Raw genomic sequence first — 25,673 nt, 5'->3', positions numbered from 1 at the left:
CGAATCCTGTTCATGTAGCTTGCCATCGGCTGCCAGAGCCCTGAGAGAGGACAATTGGCCTTGCTCTCTCTGGGTGGGTACGTGGCGCTCTCTTACCACATCACCCCAAAGGGATCTGTGAGCTGATGTATCAGAACCGAGTCGCTGCACTTTCCTTTAAGAGCGCTGGCAAACAGGCAATGTAGTTCGAAAAGAGGCGGTGGCTGACTTCACATGTATCGGAGGAGGCATGTGCTAGTTGGGGTTATAATGAGTCCTGATGAGTGGGTTGGGTAATTGGCTTTGTAAATTGGGAGAAAATGGGATACAATTTAGAAATATATACATATATATATATATATATTTATCATTCCAGCCTTACAGTACAGAACTCAAAAACCCATATTGGTGATAAAAACTACATTAGCGACATTTGCACCACGTCAAATTGCCATATTGTATCATATAGGTATGTGGCTAAAAACACACACTTTAATATTTGATTGAACAGCTTTTATCTTTAAATATAGGACTCATCCTCTGTGTCATCATTTCTACAAGCTTCTACAATCTCACAACATTTGTTTCTGTCCAGAGCCGCACTAATTTCTCCTCACAATCTTGATGGTATTGATGGTGGAGATTTGGAGCATAAGTCTTCTCCGGCACATCCCATAGATTCTACAAACAAATTAAAACTAACTGAATTATATGGTGAAAGGCACAATGAAATAAAACTATACTATAATAAAAAAATACCAATCTATTGGTTTATGTGTGTGTGTGCGTGTATGTGTGCAAGAGAGAGACCAAAAAATATAAACAGATAATTGTGATCTTAACAGAAGGAATTAGTGATACACTGCGTGTATATCACTAAATAAAACCGCTAATAGTTTCCAGATTGAGCGTGTATGATGACATCACTAATAAACAATACACTTTCTCTACTCATAGTTTATAAATAAAAATAGAGACTGAAACAATTCCAATATATCGCTGTGCTTCCAATATATCGCAATATACTGAATCGTAACCCTTGTGTCGTGATACAGATTCTACCCAATACGCTGATCTGAAGAACAGTAAATCTGACTGCACACACCGCTATCACCTTGTGTTACACTCTAAAGCCCTCCTATTGGTTGTCCTTTCAGACAGACCTGATTGAGAGCAGTGAAAGTGAAAGGCGGGTGTCTGGCTGAAATGATGGGCGGGTGCTACCTACCTTATCACTACAGGAGCAGGTGAAATGAGAGGGGAGGGTGGTGGTGGAGGGGGTGATGCCAGTCAGGGGAAGCCCACCTTTAGACATGACAACAGCATGGCTGGGATGGGACGTCACACTCTGATGATGAAGATGAAGAAGTTAACATATGTTGATGTTGAAGGACAAAAGTACAGGGTGAAGCTCCACACAAACAGGTCTTAATATTCGACTAATCGGTTGATTTGTTTTTCAGATTAGTCGAATAGTAAGCGATTATTTCTGCATAAGTTCCCAAAATAAAATAATAATAAACAATGACTCATGAAACACGTATATGAAACTTTAGCTTGATAGCTTAATCAAATGTGTCCATAACAGTAATTCATGTAATCACAATTAAATTGGAATAAAATTAAATATATCAATAAAAAAAATCCGTCCTCGATCAGATCATGTGATCGAAAATCAGGGCCAATCATATCATTTTAAGGATCGGAATCAGTTGAAAAAAGATCCAGATTACTTATTTATTAATATTTTAATAACCAATTATTTAATATTGTGGTGATTTTTAAATGACTAACTCCACTAATATACATATAATTTAGTTTAGCCATTTTTTTTAAATCAATTGAATGGGTAATTTAAATACCAAAATTTCAAGTAATTAAAAATGCCTTAAATTTAGTGTTTCCATTAATATGTTTAGTAAACAATTATTATCCTTTAAGAAGCGCAAAATAGTACAATATAACACTTTTACAAACATATTTTGGATAAAATTGGCTGTTTTGATATTGTTGTTTCAATATTAAAATATATATATATATAAAAACAATAACCTTAATGGACAACTTGCATTTTTTTTTTTCTGCATTGGCAAAGTATCAGATTGGCAGATACTCAAAATCAGACTTTTATAGAGAAACTGAAGTCACTGTTAACCTCTAGAGGGCACTCTCAATTGAGTTATCTACGAATGGGGGTGAATAAAACTAAAAGTTAAAAACTTGAAAATAATTTTAAAAAGAAACTGACTATTTGTGCTTAGTATTTCTTTATTTTAGAAATTAGAATAGTGCATTTTACTTAAAATAGCAAAGAAAGTGAATCTGTATATTTCAGGGGTTTTTTTTTTAGTAAACAGGTTTCAGTCAGTTAAGACACTGCATTTCTGCTACTGTGTGCTAATTGGTTGGTGATCTGATTCTGAAATTACAGCTAGAGCAGTAAAAGATCAAAAGATTTATCATTTTTTATATTTAGTTCTGTGTTGAGGACAAAAGTACATATTGTAGAATAAAATTGATCAGCGATTTATAAACTCAGATTTTGCTCAGTTGCTTTATATGAACCCATTCACTTTAGGCTCACTTTAGGTGGGTATTCTCCTCTCTGGAGATTCTCTGGCTTGGAATCTCTAGTTGCCCTGTGAGTTTAGTTATTTTGATAAAGGTTTTTTGGAGAGTAGACAGGTGGATCAGCAATTTCCCCACAATAAAAAAAAAACATGTAATTTGCCACCCTGTGTCGCTAATCAGCCGTGTAGTGTAAAAAACACAATAAATGAAGGACTCCTTGAAGGATGATTACAGCACAACCAGTCGTGTCGTGTGAAAGTGGCATAACAGCGCCTTAACAAGCAGCAGTGTGCATTAGCCGAGCTCAGCTTCACCTTTGCGGCGATGGCGGCGGCGGTGATGTGCGAGGAGCCGCTGTCCTCTGTGGAGGCGATGCCGCTGTCCTTCTTCTCCTCCTCTTCCTCCTCACACTGGACGCCCTTGTCCTCAGTGTGCCTGTGAGGACTAGTGACGGGAGGAGGAGAAAGAGGCGGAGGAGGTGAGGGCAGGTCCTCCAGAGCATCGTGCACCTCCTTCACCTTCACCACGGCGTCACGGAGCAGGTCGATGGCGTGGGGCAGGGCGGGCAAGATGAACTGAAAGCACTCCTGCAGGGAGAAACAGAACATTCAGCAAACTCAAGCTCACATACAGAACATCAGACAACAGGAGTGATTACAGGAGAGAGTGCCACCTACTGTACTCACCCAGAGAGAAGCAGCATGACATGACTTTACTCTCTCTCAGACTCCGGCTGCTGATGGAAAAGCAGCATGGACTACTGTACTCTCTCTCACAGACTCTGACGGCTGATGGAGAAGCAGCATGACCTATTGTACTCTCTCTCTGACTCCGGCTGCTGATGGTGCTGATGTTCCATCTATGGACCATCAGTACTTAGCATCAGTCTGCCTGAGAGCACCTGTTATCTCCTCCAGAAGTCATATTAGGATGACACTCAGGCCAACCTAATGACACCAATTTAACCAAAGTTCTAATGTGGTTGGACAGCGCTGGCTCTTCAAGGCGAATGGGAGATAAGAGGTGTGTGCGTGACTAATATACGTAGCCTAACTCAATCACTCTGAGGCATCTCACATAAACCGTCCTGACAGGCCTCGTTAATAAGCTTGAGGAAAAGGGTGATGGACGTCTGTTCCTGAGTCTGTGTTTGAGAGAATGTGTGTGAGAGTGCACGTGAGAGAGTGTGTAATACTCAGCACTGAAAGTTAAGAGACTCAGATTGGATCAGGAGCAAAAAAAAACTAAAAATATGAATTCATAAACTGCGCCTACCTGAGAGCCCTTCTTGCTACCAGGCAGATTAATGATGAGAGTTTTGCCTCTGATTCCACACACCGGCCTGCGGGGAAGAGTTAAATTAATTAAATGCAATTAATATTTTTAAACTGTAGTTTTGTAATTGTTTTTTTTTCCTTTTATGCAACAGCATATTTTGCTATATATAAAAAATATAATAAAATAATAATATTACAAATTTTAATGTCATTTTAAGACCCTTTCATGACCTGATATATTGATAACACAGTATAATCATAAGGTTTTTACATTACTTAAAAAAAAAAGCCTAATAATTACTAATGACAATAAATATTAAAAATATTTAGACACTGGAATTTTCTAAGTAAACAAAAGCTAAAATAATTAGAAAAAAAACTTAAACATTTCAATATATTGTATTTAGTGGTGTCAAAAGACACAAATAATTTGAACAGTCAAAAAAATATTCTGTGATTCAGCTTCAATAGCATCCGATTCAGCTCTCTAGGAACTTTATTGTTGGAAATTACTTTGTACATTTAGCTTTGTCTAATACTATTACTACTACTTTTAATAATAATAATGTTCAAATAATAATGTCTAATTTAAAAAAGAACATACCCGCATTTTTCGCACTATAAGGCACACTTTTATTACACTTTAATTTCCCCACAAATTGTCAATGCCCCTTATGTATAAATTTTACCAGTCAGGCTGTAAGGAGCAGTAAAACTACTCTGCTGAAGTACAGAGTTACACAAGAGTTTCAGTTTAGTTCTCCAGTATTAGACTGGAGCAGTATTAGTATTAGCATTAGCCGCTAACCGCGCTAAGCACTAGCTCTTTTGCTGTTCAGAGGTAAGAATTATCAGCCAGTAGCTTCCTGCTAACTCCGGCTAGCACTGCTGGAGCAGTTTTAGCATTGCCCGACAACTGTGCTAAGCGCTGGCTGTTTGGCCGTTCAGGGGTGAGTATTATCGGCCTGTGACCTGCTGCTAACCCCGGCTAGCACTGCTGGAGCAGCTTTAGCATTACCGTACTAACCATGCTAGGCTGGAGGCGCTGATGGTCGAGGGCGTGGCTGCCGTTACTGTGATACAGTAGCATGTACTCAATACAAAATGCTCAATTTACATTATTCAGAATTATTAATTTATCACATTTGTTAATAATTAATTTTAAAAAATAGGGTGTGAATTTTTTTCAAATGTTTGATTCCAAATCATAAGTCATCAAACATGTGACTGGAGTCTACAGGTCTGCTGTAAACACAGATACACTGTTCACCTCCAGGTGAGAGTTTTACCTGGACAGCATGCCCAGCGGCGTGACATTTAGAGAGCCCATTAACATGGCCAAGGCCATCCCTGGAGCTTCACGCTCAATCACCTCCCGAGTGGCCTGCAGAAATAACAGATACACACACAGTAATAGTGCTGTCAATCTCTTTAAAAATTAATTGAATTAATCACAACAATACTCTGGATTAATCAGGATAAAAATCATATTTTAACAATTAAATGCTGGTATTTTTCTGTATTGTTGGGAAGAGCCATGCACATTCATCACTTGGACATGACATGCACCCACACATGCATATTCATATGTATAGAGAAAACAAACATGCAGAAAAATTGAAACAAATCAGAAAAAAACATCTGACACAATAGTGTCCAATTCTGACGTATGCGAATTTAATTCATACTGATTCTAAAGAAAGCCTTCAGAGGATCTACTGTGAAAAATGGTTGATTTACCGAAAGCTAAAAAGGGTTACAAGTGATTATAAAACTCTTGAAATTCATCAGTCTACAGTAAGACAAACAGTCTACTAAAATAAAAAAATGAGAACTGTAGCTACTCTGCCAAGAAGTGGCACCCAGTCAAAATTACCCTAAGAGCACAACTATCTATCTCACACATCTACGAGGTAAAGAAACAACCCCAGAGTGATTGGTACCGGTTATCATTTTTTTTGTGATATTACACAAAAAAGTAATGTGACTGAAACCCTATAATATCAAGGCCTAATATCTCCAAACATACACATGCACACACACCCACACGCACATCAAGGTCCGGGCGCACACACTCACATGGACACAAACACAAACGGGTGGGCCCCCATGTACCTCTGGTGTGACATCACGTGGGGCGAAGCCAGTTCCTCCAGTGGTCAGGATAAGATTGAGCTCTTTCTCATCACACCAGTCAACCAGTGTCTCCTAAACACACACACACACACAAACACACATACACACAATCACACACACACAAACACACTGTAAGTTACACTTAAAGTGTAAGCAAAAATGTACAATAGAGGTACTTTAGTAAATAACGAAACAGTCATAAACAGTGAGACAACATCACATGGTTTATCAAATCAATGAATCAATGAATCAAATAATCAATCAATCATTCAAACAATCAATCAATCAATCAATCAAATTTGTAGGTTTAGGTTCTGTGACCCTGTAGGTCTGTATGTTTTGTGTTTTTACTGTTTAAACAATAACTAACACTGTCCACTAGGTGGCACTGATCCCAATGAGAAATAGCATATGCCTTTGTGAGGGTGAGAGAGTGTGTATGTGTGTGTGTGTATGTGTGTATAAGTGTTTGTATGTGTGTGTGTGTGTGTGTGTGTGTATGTGTGTATAAGTGTGTGTATGTGTGTGTGTGTGTGTGTGTGTGTGTGTGTGTGTGTGTGTATAAGTGTGTGTATGTGTGTGTGTGTGTGTGTGTGTGTATGTGTTTGTGTGAGTGTGAGAGGTTTACCTTGATCTCCTCTATCTCATCAGGGACTATTTTGTATGCAGAGATTATGCCTCCAAGCCTGTGAGTGAAACACACACACGCACACAGACAGACACACACACACACAGACACACACACAATGTTAGTGTGTTTTCAGTCACTTTAACAAAGAGTAAGTGAGATATGGAGAGAAGCAAAGAACAGAGGCATCAGAAACCTGTCAGTGCACAAATACACACTCTCACACACACACCAACACACAGAGTAGAGTTTGTTGAGGTACAGGTGTTTTTATTCTAAAGATAATTATTTTAGCCAAATTTCATCATTGATCATTATGTCCCAAAATATCATCACAATAAAAAAATCACGTGACTGAAATTGTAGAATCACATCCTGGTCCAGAGGACGGGCAGCGGCGGGTGTCCCTCTACTGATTAATTATACTCTAATTTTACTCCCCTCTCATTAGTAAATCTGAACACACACACCGGTCCTGTCACTTAAGGTGACCTAACACTGGGAAGAGCCAGCGCCAACCATCACTCACCTGGCAAGGAACAATCTGTGTGTGTGTGTGTGTGTGTGTGTGTGTGTGTGTGTGTGTGTGTGTTTACAAGGTTCTTATCACCACAGCCCCGTCCCCAATCACCACCAGCCTCATCCTGCATCACCATCAGCCTCGTCCCACACTACTACTGACCCCATCCTGCATCACCACCAGCCCCATCCCCATAACTACAGACCTTGTCCCACATCACTATCGGCTTAATCCCGCATCACTACCGGTCCCGTCCCCCATCACCACCGGCCTCACCCCGCATCACTATCAGCCCCATCCTGCATAACCACTGGCCTAACCCCGCATTACCACTGGCCTTGTCCTGCATCACCCACATCACTATCGGCCCCATCTCGCATCACCACTGATCGTGTCCCGCATCACTATCAGCCTCGTCCCGCATCACTACCGACCTTGTCCTGCATTACTATCAACGTTGTCCCAGGTCACTAGCCCCTTGTTTCTTTTCACTACTGTAGATTGTCAATACATATCAATGAAAAAAAACTTATTTGGTAAGTGGTTTCTGCAACTACTGGTGTATTTTGTCTGCGTGTCAAAATATATTAATAAATATTGTGTATAAATGTCTTTAAATATCATGATCACCAAGCCCTAGTTATGATAGTTAGGTGTGATATGGATACCACTTTTTTTTTCATTTTATTCCGTAAAAGATTAAAAATTAAAAACCTGATATCTATAATATAGATGAGTCATATTTATCTCTCTTTGCCCAGACAAGACAGTGGTGTTTTCTGGATAGTGTTGACATGGCTTCTTCTCAGCATGATCCAGCTTTAACCTGCATTCGATTTTTTTTTTTAGGTTTCTCCAGATACTCTTAATCGCTTGACTATATTATGGGCTGCGGGTGGTAGGAGAACCAAATTTAAAGAATATTTTTCTGAAATTGAATAGTTTTTGCCAGACTGGTGAAGATCCGCCCATCTTTGCTTCTGAGAAATTTTCTCTCCCTACAATGCTCTTTTTTGTATCCATGTCATGTAGTCATGTGAGTTAGAGTAAACTGCCCCTATTCCAGCTGTTTTTATTTTTACCACATACTGTTCCAGCCTTTTGGTGACACGTCCCAACTAAAAATGTGTTGATTGAAATGTGTTATGTGTGTGAAACGTGTTTTATGTTCTCACGCTACTCTGACAACACTAAGGCTCACCCACTGCTCAGTGACCTTGGTGTCATCTCAGATGGACATCACTGGCCTCTCAGGGCCCACAATTCCCCTGGGCCAGGCTTAAAGACCAACGCACCAACCTAGGCAGGCCAGTGGCTTTGAGCAGAAACTGGCAGAGAGGACCATAGAGTGAGATGATGGAAGCCTGGAGGCGGAGCTGTAAAGAAGAGAGACTCGAGTCTGGAGACGAGTGCATGTCTGTACTGCCAAAGTCCATCGTTACAATGCCATCAGAATTATATCCCCTCATGCAAGACCAGCTTAGCATCTACAGCTCTGGAAAAAATTAAGAGACCACTTCAGTTTCTGAATCAGTTCAGAAATTAAAATTTGGTGGAATAACCCTGATTTTTAATTACAGTTTTCATGCATCTTGGCATGTTCTCCTCCACCAGTCTTACACACTGATTTTGGGTAACTTAATGCCACTTCTGGTGCAAAAAAAATTCAGCAGTTCAGCTTTGTTTAATGGCTTGCTTGTGATCATCCATCTTCCTCTTGATTATATTCCAGAGGTTTTCAATTTGGTAAAATCAAAGAAACTCATCATTTTAAGTGGTCTCTTATATTTTTCCAGAACTGTAATTTAATGAGGTGAGACCAAACACTTAAAACTGAATAAAATCTAATTCAAATCTCATCAACAGTTTATTGCATTTAGATCAATAATGCACAAAAAAGCTTGATTTTTCAGCTCGTTTTGGCTTCTGCGCTTGCACAGATCTCCACAATAAGAGGGAGCGGGCTCAACACAAACACAATAACCCTCCTCCACTCGCAGTGTAAGCAGCAAGCCAATTGGTTGTTTGTTTGTTTTTTGAGGGCGGGACTTTACCCTTGAACGGACGCTGTGTTGAGTGTTACAAGAACCCCCAGTCATATTTCACCTAGTGGTTGGTTTCCTCACTAATAACGTCTCTGGTACCGCATCCATCTCAACAACCTCTGACCTTGACACAGTGAGGCATGCTGTGTTTCTGTTCCAGCACTGTGTGTAGTGCGGTGCTGCTTCACATTAACCATTAGTCCACGCTGAGATTTGTACACTGTCGATTATATCCACTAACCGTTGCAGATCTAATGGTAAAATAATGATACTCACAGGGATGGGTCATGAACAAGGTCTTTAAGGTTAATTCCACTGCGGTCTTCAGCCAGGTTTCTGTAGCAGCTGTCACTCACTGCAATAAAAAAGGAAAATAAATTACTACATTCATATATCCCACAGGTTTTAAACATGTTTTTGAAAACTCTAAACCACTGTAGCAATCTGGCAACCAGATTAGCAGAACACTGCAATAGACAATGCTGACTAGCAGGCAAAAATGGCAGGTTTACGTTTATTTTTATTCTTTAATCACAACTGTAAAACCTAGCTATCTAACTTACTGTTAACTAGTTTAATCCACCTTTCTCATGTCTTTCCTCCCACAGTTTTTTTCCTTCTGTATCACTTGTTTCAAAATAAAAGCCCTGCTGTAATATCTGTACTCTTGTGTTACACACATCACAATGTATAGCTGCTTTACACAGTTACACACTCACACACACTCTCACACAAACACTTATACACTCATTCATGCACACACACTCTCACACATTCTTTATCAGTCTTTCTCAGTGTTTCTTACATATTCTTCTTTCATATTCTTTCAGAATATTTCATATTCTTTTTCTCTCTCACACTCTCTCATATTCTTTCTTTCTCTCTCTCACACTCTCTCTCTCTTACTGTCTTTCACTCTGTCTCTCTCACTCTGTCTCTCTCACACTTTCTATTGTTTACTGATGTCAATGGATCTCAGGTATTCACTTATTCACTAATGTATTTTAAGAGATGTAATGAGGCAGTGAGGTAATGTGGAGATAAAAATGCCGCCAGTTTTCTCAAATTGGGACAGAAAAAGAACACTAATGGTACCCAATCATATATAGTTTTAGCATATATTTTTACCGTTCTTTAGACGAAAGAGTTTAAAGATATATTGAGCCTCGAGTTACCATTCATTTCTATTCAAACTGTGTGAAATTTAAAATCTGTGCCCCTGTTTGTATTTCATACAAATACTCTTATCTCAGGCTCTTATCTCAGAGTGCAGGTCTAAAACATTAACACACTGATCTGAGAGACCAGCACACAGTGGCTTAGCTGGCTGATCAGCAGGTCCCAGTACAGCAGAACAGTGTGTGTGTGTGTGCTTCAGTGTGTGTAACCCAAGTGTGACTAACATAATGCATGCTTCTGGCAACCAGGCTGACCAATGAGAAGAGCCGAACGAAGCAACTCCCCCCACTGAAGCACTAGCCGCTCAACCCTCAAAACAGCATTACTCACCCCTCTCTCTCTCTCTCTCCCTCTCTCTCTCTCTCATTCACAAATCATTGATTCAATCTACCACCACAAGCATTTATGACAGCATGTCTGGTTGTTTACATATGATGAAGAGGAAGAGAGAGAGATGCAGAGAGAGATAGATAATATAGTACCAATTCGATTTTCTTACCATTTTTGTGTGATACATAGCTTACATTAGTTTGAATGCAAGGCCATTGTGCTCTCTCAGGGCTTTGGCAGCTTATGGCAAGCTACATGAACGGGATTCGAACCCAGCGCAGCTTGGTTGAAAGGATTTTTGAATTTAAACTTAATTTGCTGAGTATAAAAGGGGGTTTCAAAGGGTTGTTCAGTGCAGATGTAATTAACGGATGTTACCTTTATCCTGATTACTTCCCCTCGCCTGTGGCTGCGCTGCACAGGGGAGCTTACATCCGAAGTTGGGCTTCAATGACACTGATAAGCAATCCATCGGTCCATCTATCTATATACTCAGCCTTACATCCATCCATGCATTTATCTATCTCTTGTAGTGCCCTCCACTGGCCACATTCAAACTCTTATTTTGAAACCTGGTGCAGCTGCAACACATGTCTTGTACTTTAGTTTGGTCAGAGATATCAGTCCCAATGTTTCTGAGCCCTGTTATCTCACTATGCCACCACTGATCCCCTCACTCATTGCTGTCCTCCATTTTCCCCTCAACTCACTTTTTTTTTTCTTCTCCTTGATGTAAAAGTCACATGAATTCTGATCTGTCTGTTTAGAATCAATCACATTGCTGTAAACTGCTGTGTAAACTGCTGTGGCTACAATAACATAAAATTCTGAGTTATTTATAAACTGAAAATAGTAAATAGAAATTCTAATTATTGTTGTTTACAGACTAAGTAAACACTACACACATGTTGAACTCATACAGTCATACAGTAAATGTTAAACCACTAGTCTGACCATTAAAGCATGTTTATCACAGCTAATCTGAGGTATTTACTTAGCCTAGCATATTTGCTAACATTGTGTTCACCACAGAACACACTCCAGTCTGTCTGACTGAAACTCCACTTATAACTTTATAGAGTGAATAAACGAATAGAGCGCAGGAGTTAGCGTTGTTTCTGTGGTGTTGGTTGTGTAGCCTACTTGCTAATCTAGCCTCCAGTACAGAAACACAGAGTAACAGGCAGCTCAATACAGTTGTTTTTGACTCACTAAACTGATACTGATGATAAAAAACTCATTTCTGAGGGAGTGAAGTCTTAGTTAGCTAAATAACGTTAGTAAGAGTGTGTGTGTATGAGAGAAAGTGTGTATGTGTGTGTTAAGGGCTGAGAGATGGGCTTGTATTTTGCTGAGTAAGTTGGTTGGCAGTGAGGCTGCAGTGTTGTGTATATGATGTTTTATTAATCCGCTCTCTGGAGGGAGAGAAAGAGGAGGAGAAGATCAAGATGAAGAAGAGAAAAGGGTGAAACCTGTGATGTTAAGTGATGCTAAGACTTAGCCGAGCATTATGGGATGCCACTTGGGTTAAAATAAAATGAAACCAGATGCAGGGTTAAGGCCAACTTATATTTCTGGGTTAACCCTACGCTGTAGCCTGACACACATCTCCCCAGAAAAATAAATACGCATTACACATAGCTGTGATTGGTCCGTTGAACCTCCTAGTTCCGCCTTTATTCACGGTTAAAACTGAGGAAAGACGCAGAGTCACAGATGCAAAAACACAAATCATAAACACGGCTGCAAGCACGTCTCGGCCAGTTAAGCCTTTATTGTTTTGTGGTTTCCACCATTCATATGTGTAGAATGTTTATGTAATAAAGAGCAATAAAACCTCAGTAACTGGATACCCCTCTCCAGGGTGCATCTTTTAGCCTTAGAGAGAGTAGGACAGCAACACAGCAGCACTAACAAACACCACTAACCATACAAACCCCCCAAAACAATGATGATTAACCAAACTTAACCACCAGAATAATGTATTTAGTGATTTATTGCTGGACAAGCAGACTGAAACCCATATGGATTACCGTGACCTAGCACAGTTCAGATAAGAACATACTGGCTGAACCTCAGCTGTAAGAAATTACAGCGTGTAACGTGATTCCTTAATATCTGATGATTCATTCTCATCATGGTATCAGTTACTACAGAAAATAAAGTGATGCCTCCCCCTTCTCGCACACCCTTCTCCTCTCACGCTCCCTCTCTCTTCCCCTGTAGAACAGTTACACACCGTACACAGCCCTGTGGCATTCGTCACACACTTCCTTTCAGCTGGACTTCAAACGAAAATAGAAATCTAGCCTCTTCCCGCAGTAACGTTCCTCATTTTCTTCACTCTCTCTGTCTCTGTCTCTGTCTCTCTCTCTCTCTCTCTCTCTCTCACACACACTGCCTCTCTTGCTCGTCTTTGTGAAAGTTAACGAGAAATGGTTTTATTGTAGTGAAGAGGTGCTTTGAAATACAGAACCCAGATTAGAGTTCTATTGTAGAGTTCTTTATTCCCACTTCTGTTACTCACTAGAAACACTCTCACAGCACTCTCACATGCTAACTCTCACAATCTCACACACTCTCTCACACACTTACACATACTCTCGCGCGCACTCTCATACTCTCTCAATCTCACAAACATTCTCGCACACTCACTCACACACTCTCGCACAGGCTCGCTCACTCACTTATTCTCACACTCTTCCAAACACAAACACTCACGCAAACACTCACGCAAACACTCACACACTCTCACACAAACTCTCACACAAACACTCACACAAACACTCACACAAACACTCACACAAACACACACACTCGTATCAGGAACACGATGAAGTGCATCTCGAGGAGCATCGTAATCATTCAAACCACATTCATTCAGAGGTGATCAGAAACGCATATGATCACAGTATTACTGTAGTGTAAATGCCAAAATGTTTTAAAGGGACTCTGACAACTAAGCCCCGCCCACTAGCAGAGTTCATCCACGTTTTAACCAAACATTTCTAGATTTTTTCATGACTTTTCCATGCCTTCAAGGCAATTTTTTATGACCATACGATTTTTAAAACATCAGTGCAGACATGGACAATAAAACCAAAAATCTAAACTAAACTAAAACTATAATCAAATCTTTAATAATAAAATGTGTGTCAGATCCTGAGAGCTCCACTATGTAGGGCTAAATTACTGAACCAACTCTGAGCCTGACTTTTTCAAAACTTTCTGGGAATTTGTATTTTTCCAAAACTTATCCAGGCCTGAAAATGACCATACAAACCCTGCACTAGGGTTGGGTATGTTAACATTAAGACCAGCTGTTTGTTAAAACTACATTCAACTTTGGTTGAAAATTAAAGTTGAAAACAACAAACCGCTCTTGTGGGGTTTTTAAGGTTTTTGAGAGTGTAGTGCTTGTAGTGGCTTGTCCATTGTGCTGCATTTGTTAATTTTTTTAGTAAATAAATCACAGAAATAGATGTTATGGAAGCAATATAAACACTCACACACTGTTCAGTGTTAAGTGCACAGCTTACGCAAATCCCGGCTCGGTATACCGCTGTGTTTTTTTAAGACTAGAGATGGACCTTTTCAGGCAAACCTGTAACAGTAAGGATTAGTTAAGTTAAAGATTAGCAGAATAGGACAATATACAGACAATAAACAGTAGAATTAAGAGTAAATATCTGAGATCATACAGGAGATGTTCTGCTCATCAGGAGAATCACAGGCATTTCAATGCTGTTTAACGTACAAAGTCTTTTAGCACACATCCACAGCACCTGTGTAATGGACACGACATGCTTGAGCCTGATAAACAGCATTTCTGCGTGTGTGTGAGAGTGTGTGTAGCTGTGATACAAGACAGCAAAATAAAACAGCACAACAAACAGCTTAGGAGGCAGGCACTAAATATAGCGATACACTCTTTACAGCAATTAAAAGGAAAATAATAAGAGTGATGTCAGACCGCACTCGGCAGATCTGGCACAGGGTGAGCATATCCCTCACTCTAATACACACTGCGATATTTTACATACATTTACACAAACAACGCACACACCTACTGCACTCCGTACAATACCAGCTAATTAGCCTAGAATCACATTTAACCACATACCCATCCATCCACCCAACCACCTATTGTAAATAATATCTATAATATATATTACTAGGGGTGGGCGATATGGCCCTAAAATAATATCACAATATTTCATGGCATTTTTGTGTTAACAATACTCTTGGCAACAATATCTCAAGAATACACTACTGCAACAAAATGAAAATTAATTGTGTTATTGCAAACAATATGATATGGCACACCCCTAACTAAGATATAAAAAAAATCAAGAATTTTATCAGATTTGTAGCAGAAATCAATGATCCAGAATGTCATGATACTAAAAAAGCACTCCAAATATCTCCATATATCCAGGATTAAAGTAAAATAAATGATACTGGACAGATATAATCTGTCTCTAGTAGATATATAATGTGAAATGAGAACAGTGTGAATTTTTCTTTTGCTATAAACAGTAAAAAGTAGTACCATGATGTGGTTATTAGGGGTGGGTGATATGGCACGATATTTCAGGGTATAGTATTGTTCACGATATTTAAAAATGTTGGCAATATATTGCGTATGATACGATTTGGCACACCCCTATAAATTACTCTATTGTGTATATTTTTTAATCTTGATGTAAATTTAACTCCATTTTTGTATTTTTATATTTAGTTACTTCATTATTTCTTGCTTTACTTTATTTTTCCCTTTATTTGGCATCCTTGGTGAGAAGCAAAGTAATAATTTTTGTTTCCTTACTGTGCAAATGACAATAAACTCTTTGAACCTAATGAGCTGATTATTAATGAGCTGCTTATAAATGAGCTGATTATAAATGAGCTGATTGGTTGATCTGGAGTGCTGGGAACAGGGGGTGCAGGATCAGGGCTGAAAAACACTGCTATGTTAATGCAGGGACTCTTAAATTGAAATTGGTGATGGGAAGTGTCCCAATTTCCATCTCAACCCTTCAAACACTAAAAATGGACACAATATTACTCATTATTTGGCAATGTCATTGAAGTGTACCCTTCAAACAAGATATTAGTGTTTGGTTTGGAATTGGGACAGACACCATGCTAATGTTTAGCGGTGGTTGTTGGTTAAAAACACGCTGTTTTTACAGCTCTGCTGTGGCTCGTTAGGAGGTTAATTAGGAAAACTAATATAATGTGGTGTTTACTCTTATCCTGCTTTAAACCAGTAGTTCAATGCAGTACATATATTGTGTCTAATTAATTCCAGAGAGTCCACACAAACACACACAGAAACGATAGACATTTTTCTATCACCAAACAAAGCATATTTTCATATGGCACAGACCTGATCACTAACTAATCGACTAACTGAACAAATAAATACTAAATTATTAACCCCACTCTCCAGGTCTGTTGCAACAAGGCAAGCAAACCAATCAATTGCCTTGGGGCCCGAGCTGGTCTAGGACCCACAGACAATGACTGGTATGAACTGTCATTCCTGCAGCCGGCAAAATATGGAATTTCAGAAACTTCATTATGAAGCCAAAAAAAAGAAGAGAAATTAGTGAAAAGAATAAAGTAAAGAAAATAGTAAAAAAAAAAATAGTTTGTGCAACTTTTTTTAAACGGGCTGAATATGTGTCTAATTTGCTTGGGACGTAATGAGCAAGGCCATTTTAAGGTAATGGGCAACTTTTTTTTTCTTTCCATTGCCTTAAAATGGCCTTGCTCATTACATCCCACCTGAGATACAACATAAGATAATAGCAGATAGTGTTGTGAGATAGGGCTGCACGATATATCGTTTAAGCATCATCATCGCGATGTGTGCATGTGAAATATTCACATCACAGAACGTGCGATGTCACCTAAGGCAATTAAATCAAACACATCATGCTGCAATGTTTTGATTCTTGATGGCTGGACATGTGCTTTTACACACATGTATTGAAAGCTTTGCACCTAAGTCCAGAACAGTTTTGCACAGATATTTTCAGCTACAGAATTCACGCTTTTAATCCTAGAAAAATGCTCTTATTTACCTTTAAAAAAGCATGATTAAGCTGATTAAAGGGCCAACTACGGTTGTTTTGCTGTTTTCCACGGGTTTTAACTGCTCGGTGCTGACTCAGCTCTAGATCTGTACGTGAGACAGCAAGCAGGTGGAGGCAGGGCTGGTGATGTCATGGTCCCTGTATTATTTAATATCGTGATATGTATCTTTGAAAAAGGTAATGTAACATTTTTCCAATTTTGTGCAGCCCTTTTGTGAGATGTCTCTTGCACTTAGTGAGGGCAATGAGGACTCACCATAGTGTACCATTGGCTGCAGGTAAGGGAGCGGAGAGCATGGAGGGCAGAGAGTGGATGCTGTTAAAACTGGACTGTACCTGTAAGCCTGGCACTTCATCACTGACTCATCAGGAAGCAGAGATCTGAAGAAAAGCTATCAATTATCACAGACAACTGTTGACTTATGGATGAGACTGAATCTTGGCAGCAGCCCATCAGTCACAGGATCCTCTACTGCCTTCAGATAATACTGTACCGTGAGATGTCCTGTGATTTCCAGCCCTACATCACATACAGCTAAGAAACCCAGCCGTCAATACGATCAAATCGCAGGATCCATCAAATCTATGCTTCACAGCCCTCAGTTACCCACAATTCTCTTGGCACATATGGTACGAATGATAAGAAGAAAGGATTAAAATCACCTTGAAAACAAAGCATCAGGAGTAGAGCTGTTTAACAAAGTTATGAATTGAAATACGTGATGGGAAACGTGATGTCCAGTTTATTTTGCAACACTTGAAACACTTAAAATATCTACACTGCTACTCGCTATTTGGCAGCATCATTGAAGTGTACACTACAAAACTTTTTTTCTTGGTGTTTTGAGAGGATGGTTGTGTTTGTTAGCTCTGCTACTCACTGATTAGGCTGAAAGATGAACTGTAGAACCATGAAAACTCTACACTGACTGAGCTGAGCCTGTAACCTTTTTTAAAAAACTTGTGCAAAGTGGTGCAGGAAAAAATCTAACATTGAACGATTCAGAATCGATTCTCATTTTCAAAAGAACGATTTTTTAGGGGTGAAGCTACTGTCGCGCGGAGCTTTTTAACTGTCCTGCGGAGCTCAGCTACTGTCCGGTGGAACTTTAACTGTTAATGAGCTCTGCAGGACAGTATGAGCTCTGCACGACAGTAGGTGAGCTCCGCGGTACAGTTAAAAAGCTCTGCATGACAATAGGTGAGCTCCGCGGTACAGTTAAAAAGCTCTGCGTGACAATAGGTGAGCTCCGCCAGTACAGGTATATATATAAAAAAAAAAAAAAGCTCTGCGCGACAGAAGGTTAGCTCCTCGGTACAGTTAAAAAGCTTCGCGCGACAACCATGCCAGATATTAGCCATTTATTATTGTGGCACTGTCACTATGTTGCAAGATTTAATACAGCAAGGAACCTAAGTTTATTGTTTTAAATAAAAGTTCTATTTGTTTAAATTGTCCTTTCAACTTTCTATCTTCTCACATAATTTAAACAAAATGTATAGGCCAGGGGTGTCCAAACTTTTTTGGGGGCCAGAAGGAGAATTATATTTGAAGTCACGGGCCACAGACTCTGTAATAAAATAAATAATGAAATATATCACCAAATAATACATTTTCCTGATTACTTTCATTCACACACCATTTAACTTGACTTACTATCTTCATCTTTGATAGTGTAAACTAAGATTTTTCAAATGATGTTTAATTTCATGATGTCTCTTAATATTAAACTCCTTAATTAAGGCAACTTTTAGACTCTTTGGCACGTTTTTCTGCGCTAGAAATGCGCACTCTCTCCGCTTTTAGACTCTTTGGCCCATTTTTCTGCGCTAGAAATGCGCACTTTCTCCTCTTTTAGACTCTTTGGCCCGTTTCTGACACCTAGCTTTCAAACTTTGAATCTCACATTATAAAAACCTGCTTAACAGCGGGCCAACTTTTATTCTATTTTTAAAATGCCTTGCGGGCCGCTCCAAAAAAGGAAATGGGCCGCAGTTTGAACACCCCTGGTATAGGCCATTTAAACTGAAAAATCTTTCCAGAATCGAAAATCGTTTTTGTATCGAATCGTGACCCTAAAAATCGGAATCGAATCGAATCGAATCGCCAGACACTGAGAAATTCACACCCCTACTGGTGCGGGAAACTCTCTTAGACAAGAGTTATCATCATCAGTATCAAGTTAGTGAGTCAGAAACAGCTGTACTGAGCTGTTTAATACTCTGTGTTTCTGAACTAGAAGCTAGCTTAGCAAGTAAGGTACAGAACCAACACCATGGAAACAAAGCTAACTCTTGTGCTCTTGTCCGTTCAGTCCCTCCATAATTCTCGTCTGAACGTTTATAAGTAGAGTTTCAGTCAGACAGACTGGAGTGTGTTCTGTGGTGAACACAATGTTAGCGATCATGCTAGGCTAAGTGAAGTCCTCTGATTAGCTTTGCTAAACATGCTTTAATGGTCAGATCAGTTAATATCCACGTATTGCGCAGTATTTTGTTAATCTAAACCCAATGTAATCATGTACAGAGAGAGAGAGAAGTTGAACACTACTGTGTGTGGGATTGATTTAACACTAATAAATACAAGCGATAATAAACAGTATAATTCTACTGTTCCTGTTTATATGGAGGCAATTGTCTTAAATTCTGAACTCTGAACGACTATCCTAGGAAATTCTGACTTCCCAGATCAAATGGAACGCACCATAAGGCTGACCTATTAGCCTGTTTATCTCTGTTTCTGTTTCCAATTGTGGCGTTGATTAATCACGACCAGGAACTATATGGAACATAGCATATGGTGTTGATTATATATATATATATATATATATATATATATATATATATATATATATATATATATATATATATATATATAGGGACTTGTCCAACATCGCTAACACCACATTACCAATGCCTGCGACCAAGCTCATCCAACACTGCTAATTTTGCGTTAGCATTCTGGTGACAGGAATCAACCAGCAGAGCTATAGTGAAAGCCCAGCCTGGGTAGCCAATAGGCAGATCCAACAGTCTTTAAGCCCCTCCCATTAAATGGTTTTGTAGCAGAAAAATGCTAAAGTTCTTGTATGGTAAAAGCTGTTTCTCTGATTTTGCTATTTATAGGTATATATGTTTGAGTAAAATGAATATTGTTTTATTCTATAAACTATGGTCAACATTTCTCCCAAATTTCAAATAAAATTTGTTTATTTGAAAATTTGTAGAGAATGAGAAATGTCTAATAACAAAAAAGATGCAGAGCTTTCGGACCTCAAATAATGCAAAGAAAACAAGTTCATATTCATAAAGTTTTAAGAGTTCACCCTGGTTTTCAATCACAGTTTTCATGCATCTTGGAATGTTCTTCTCCACCAGTCTTACACACTGCTTTTGGATAACTTTTTGCCACTCCTGGTGCACAAATTCAAGCATCTTAGTTTGATGGCTGTGATCATCCATCTTCCTCTTGATTATATTCCAGAGGATTTCAATTTGGTAAAATAAAAAATAAAAATCATCATTTTTTACTGTTCTCTTATTTTTTTTCCAGAGCTGTAGCTTACATACAGTATGTAATTGCGATTATGCTGATACACATGATTTTTGCTTTCTCTCTCTGTCTCTGACACATACACACACATATTTTCAAACACACACACAGCAATAAGCATCTGCTGCCTGGATATGCCAGAACACAGTAAGGGACCGTGTTAACCGATCCCACAGACACCAGGCCGAGCGTTACTGTGACTAATAATGGGACACATCAGCTGATGATGGGAGGAGGGGGTAGCTGGAGATGGTGAGATACAGATAGAGAGGGTAGTGGGGGGATGACTGTCACAATGTCCTCGGGAAAATCCCTCACACCTTTCTGAGCCTGCTGTCACTGCTGCTGCCTGGCTCACTGGTGGATCTGAGAGAGGGGAACAGGCCAAAACCGTTTCAGCACCACCGACCAGCAGACAGCTCCTGGAGCTTCTGACAGGTAGCCTGGTGAGGACTTGAACCTGAGTGCACTTGCCTTGAGTGAGTTCATTAGTGCATAGTTATACACACACACATACATACACACGTACATATATATATAAATATATGCATATATAAATTCCATAAGAGGGTAATCTCCAATCCAGAATCCAGTGGAACTGAATGTACTGAACCTTCTCTTCAGAGTGGTTGGGTTAGATTGATCGCTATACGATACAGCAGTCATGAATACGTGACACACACCGAACTCACTGACATTTGCATTCAGTCGCCGTACACACGCATCCCCCGTAAAAACCCCACCCCCCCCAACCAACCCACCCCACGGCCGAGCATCGGCAGCAGCGCGGCGGTGTGTTTAACTACAGGAGGGGAGGGGGGTCCTTACAGATGTATTGGGGTTGGGGGGGGGGGGGGGGGTACTGCCTCGCTATTTCTAATATTTCTAATAATTCAGATTATATATATATATATATATTTATTTATATAGAGAGAGTCCATGTGTCAGTTCACGGCAGCGTTAGATGTTTTGAGACAGTGTCCAGGCAGTAAGATAGCACAGAAGATAGCACACCAGCACACCGACTCATTTTCGGAGCGTTCACACCTCAAACCGAATCAAACACCGCTTATTAACGCTGTGGCGATAAACAGCTGTCTGATCTGATCCACAACAGCAGCTCGGTTTTCCAGCGCTGTACCGCGAACAAGACATGAATAATTCATCTCGCTCTCACACACACACACACACACACACACACACACACACTCCAGCTCCTCCACACCGGGCTGTTTGTGCTGCAGGAGAAACCAAATCCCCGGGCAGGCGCAGCAGCAGCGGCGGCTGCGGCCGCTCAGCCCGGCGTGGTGAGGGGGGCAGCGGGCGGAGCAGCGCTGAAGCTCCGCTCCGAGGGAGAAACCAGCACGAGCTACAGCCGCCCAAACCCGGCCTAACAGCGCGGACAGCCGCCGCACACCCCCCCGTACACCGCCCGCACGGCCCGCAGACAGCGGCGCACCTGCCCGCACCCCGCCGGAGCTCACCTGTTAATATCCCGACCCGGATTTGGTGATCGTGGTTGGTTAAGATCATCCCGTCCGACGCCATGATGAGCCGCGCGCCTCCCGCTCCGGAGAGCCTCAACCCAGCCGAGCGCCGAGCGCGTCCACCGCCAGGGGGAGGGCAAAGCGAAAGTGAGCGCGGGCAGACAGAACCAGCCGAGCACCAATCACACAGCCAGCAGTACAGAGAGTCGGGAGGAGGGACCTGTTATACACACACACACACACACACACACACACACACACACACACACACACACATATATATATATATATATATATATATATATATATATATATATATATATATATATATATATATATATATATATATATATATTTATTTATTTATTTAATTTTCTTTTAATTTAATAATTTTATTTTAATAGCGGTCTAAATATAGAGTAAAAAGAAAAAAAAATTAAAGGGCCTTTATTTAAAATAAAAAACCACACGTTAATAAATATTAAAAATGTCACACATTAAAGAGCCTGTATTAAGAATTTCTACACCAGAATGTTTTATTTATTTTTACAGCTTGATACATTATAATAATGTACTCTCTTTAGTACATGTAATTGATTTGTGATTTTTTTTTCCTTTTTTAAGATTTTAGTTGACTTTTATTTTGAAATAAAAAAAAGTTTGTATTAATAATGGGATTATAAAGGTAATGGTATGGTATTTTTAATGTATTTATATGTGCGTGTGTGTGTGTGTGTGTGTATATATATATATATATATATATATATATATATATATATATATATATATATATATATATATGTGTGTGTGTATTTTTACATATATGGCCTATACATATATGATCATTATATTATTATTTTTATTTATATTGTTTGACCAATCTGTGTAGAATTTGGCTTTACTGTCATAGTTCACTAGCATAAAACTGAGAAAATCTTAATTCCATTTGTCGCAGCTAAAAATCTAAAAATAGTTCCTTCCCATAGTTACTAAATACTCACCTGCTGATGTGAACGCGGGTGACTGATAAGGTTCTAACTGTTTCCACTGCTGGTTTCTATTCACCTAAATATATCAGACCAATAGGGCCAGAGGAGGATGAGTCTCCCTTATATATTAACTTGGATAATACATGTGACACTGCTGTCTGATTTCCCTGTCCTGATACCACATTTCTGTAAAGTTGCTTTGTAACATCATTTGTAAAAAAAAAAAAAAAAACCCTATATGAATAAATTTTATTTGATTTTAGTAATGCTTTATTAACCAGAGGGGAGCACTTGTTGGGATTGTCAAACAGAACGTATATCACCCCAGGGGCAACCGCTAACATCCCAGCCAATATATTTGCTAAGAGCTAAATGAGGGTGGCAGTGCAGTTTCAGAGAATGAAATACATTCATTAACTTTATCCTTTTTTGCTAATATAATGCTTTTTAACTCCACGCATCCCTGAAATTTACATTTAAATTAAATTGACTTGAGGCCAGATGAGGAGGCACCCCAGACACATCCCCTCGGGTGATGGTTATTTACTGATCCCATCCACTCCACAGTCCCCCCCCAACCCAGGCCTTGGCGAAGCGGTATAAGGACACAAGGTGGATGGGGCAGTAATGGTGAAATCATGATATCACAATACTTATATAATATCTATTTTAGAAAAGGGACCCACAATTCCATGTGCCAGAACCAACAATGTTTGTCTTATGATCCAACAAATGGATGGTCCATTTCATCTTTGATCCAGAAATCACAGCGTCCACTTCTTCTTCCAAAAAGGTCTGTGATACTGATCAGTCTGATACACTGTTTCCACTGTGTGATGGTTGATTATACCAGATTTCTCCCAGAGTCCGGTAGAGAAGTGGGTGGAGCTTCTGGACACGGTGAACGTAAGGCTTCTGTTGTGTACAGTAAAGCTGTAAGTGGTATTAGTGAATATAGTAACTCTGTATTGTAAATAAGTGGGCAGAGCTTTAGGACATGGTAAATATAAGGCTTCTGTTGTGTACAGTAAAGCTATAAGTGGTATTAGTGAATATGATAACTGTTGGAGATAGTTGTTGATTAAGCTGTGTAACTCCCACTGGTTTATCTGTTAGTCATATTTAACAGTAGGAGCACTGTGAGTAGTTTGGTTTATTTCCTCCATTAAAGCTAAAGCTTTTCCTTAAACCTTTTCTTAGTATATTCAGAAATTCAGGTTTAACATCATTAAAACTACCCTGTTGGATTTTTTTTTATTTTCATCACTAATAATTTATTAATGGAAATTATTCATACAATGTGTTTTTTGAGGTTATATTCTGTCTCTCACTGTAGAAAAAATAACCTACTCTTTGCCACTATGATCAGGAGATCGCTGGTTCGAATCCTATTCATGTAGTTTGCCATTGGCTACCGGAGCACTGTGAAAGCGCAATTGGCCTTGCTCTCCCCCCACATCACTCCAAAGGGTGATGTTGATCAGCACGAGGCATCTGTGAGCTGAAGTGTCTTAACTGAGTCACTGCGCTTTCCTCTGAGGGCACTGTTAGGCTACTCTACAATGCTGCATCAACAGCTGTTTAAAAGGAGGCAGTGCCTGACTTCACATGTATCGGAGGCTGTGTACATTGGAAAGAAAATTGGAAAAAAAATAATAATAATAATAAAAAGACTACCCTTAAAATGATAGACTATTCATGTCTTTGTCAGTGGGCAAACTTACAAAATCAGCAAGGATTAAAAAAATATTGCCTTCCTGGTATGTGTTTATGTGTGTGAGTATAGACATATGTTTATTATGTGTGCCTGTGTACAGATAGATAGATATATATATGTATTTGTGTGTGTACCAAAAAAAAAAAATTATTCAGGCCCCTCCACATGTATACAGATACAGCTGAAACCAGAAATTAACATTATCTATATAAAAAGCACATATGCATTTCTCACATAATCTGACATAAACTTAAAATACACTTTTCCCATTTAAGGTCAATTAGGATTTCCGAAATTAATTAAAATATTTATAATACCAGAATAGTGAAAGAGAAATTTTAAGGCATTTTATTTGTCGAAGGTCTTCATACATTTTATCAGTATTTGGTACCATTGACCTTAAACTGTATGACAGGTCAAACGTTTTGTATACCTTTTTACAAAACATTCGCTTTGTTATTGTTTTTTTTGTCCCATTTTTGTCCCCAATTTCTCTTCTTCTCATTCTCTTTCCCACATGCAATTGGGTAAAAAAAAATCGGTGTCGCCTGCATGTGCCTGCTAGACTCTAGGAGACTTGTGGGCATCAGGGAGATGTTATAGATATGCTGGAGTCTCATGTGTCTTCCGGGAGACTTGAGACATTTGTGTTTAAAAATAGCGAAGCTCAGATTATTTTAGATTAGCTTAGTTTAGTCTATTATATTTTATTATAGGTTAGCTTTTCTTGTTCTAGTTCAGTTTAGCTTACTTTATTTTAGCTTAGTTTAGCTTATGTTTGCTTAGATAAGCCTATTTTGGCTTAGCTTAGTTTAGCTTACCTTGCTGAGTTTTACTAATTTAGCTTAGCTCAGTTGAGTTTAACTAATTTAGTTTAGCTTAGTTTAGCTCAGCTTAGTTAAGTTTAACTAATTTATTTTAGCTTAGTTTAGCTCAGCTTAGTTGAGTTTAACTAATTGTAACAGGTATCGTAACACAGTACCTGTAGACAGATATGTTCCTGTAAAACAGGGGAGAAATGAAGAGACAGCTCTGAACTTGACTCAGTCCTCTGCAGTTCTGATTTATTAAACAATATTCATTTGCACCAAATATCTGTGTCTTTACTCGCTGTCATTGCATTTACAATGTATTTTATATAAAAAATAATTTAAACAT

General features: G+C 39.2%; 1 protein-coding gene across 18 annotated transcripts in view; it reads right to left on the bottom strand.

The window, feature by feature from the left end:
• Positions 1 to 21,999, bottom strand: part of gphna (gephyrin a) — a 56,329-nt gene extending 34,330 nt beyond the window's left edge. For 3 of the 18 annotated variants that reach the window (XM_022672801.2, XM_022672804.2, XM_022672805.2), the window contains exons 1-8: positions 21,807 to 21,998; positions 9,433 to 9,511; positions 6,592 to 6,649; positions 5,907 to 6,035; positions 5,117 to 5,211; positions 3,826 to 3,892; positions 2,865 to 3,137; positions 1,208 to 1,327 (exon numbers count right to left, since the gene is read on the bottom strand). In XM_022672801.2, the coding sequence (XP_022528522.1) occupies positions 1,208 to 1,327; positions 2,865 to 3,137; positions 3,826 to 3,892; positions 5,117 to 5,211; positions 5,907 to 6,035; positions 6,592 to 6,649; positions 9,433 to 9,511; positions 21,807 to 21,870 (885 nt within the window). In that variant the 5' untranslated portion in view covers positions 21,871 to 21,998. Of the gene's footprint in view, positions 1 to 1,207; positions 1,328 to 2,864; positions 3,138 to 3,825; positions 3,893 to 5,116; positions 5,212 to 5,906; positions 6,036 to 6,591; positions 6,650 to 9,432; positions 9,512 to 21,806 lie in introns of all 18 variants that reach the window. The other 15 variants (XM_022672798.2, XM_022672800.2, XM_022672799.2 and 12 more) reach the window with 14 other exon arrangements.
• Between the last annotated feature and the right edge of the window lie 3,674 nt (positions 22,000 to 25,673).

Source organism: Astyanax mexicanus, chromosome 14, assembly GCF_023375975.1.
Source record: "Astyanax mexicanus isolate ESR-SI-001 chromosome 14, AstMex3_surface, whole genome shotgun sequence".
Taxonomy (NCBI): domain Eukaryota; kingdom Metazoa; phylum Chordata; class Actinopteri; order Characiformes; family Acestrorhamphidae; genus Astyanax; species Astyanax mexicanus.
The sequence above is the reverse complement of the archived record's forward strand: the minus strand, read 5'-3'. Positions and strand labels throughout refer to the sequence as shown.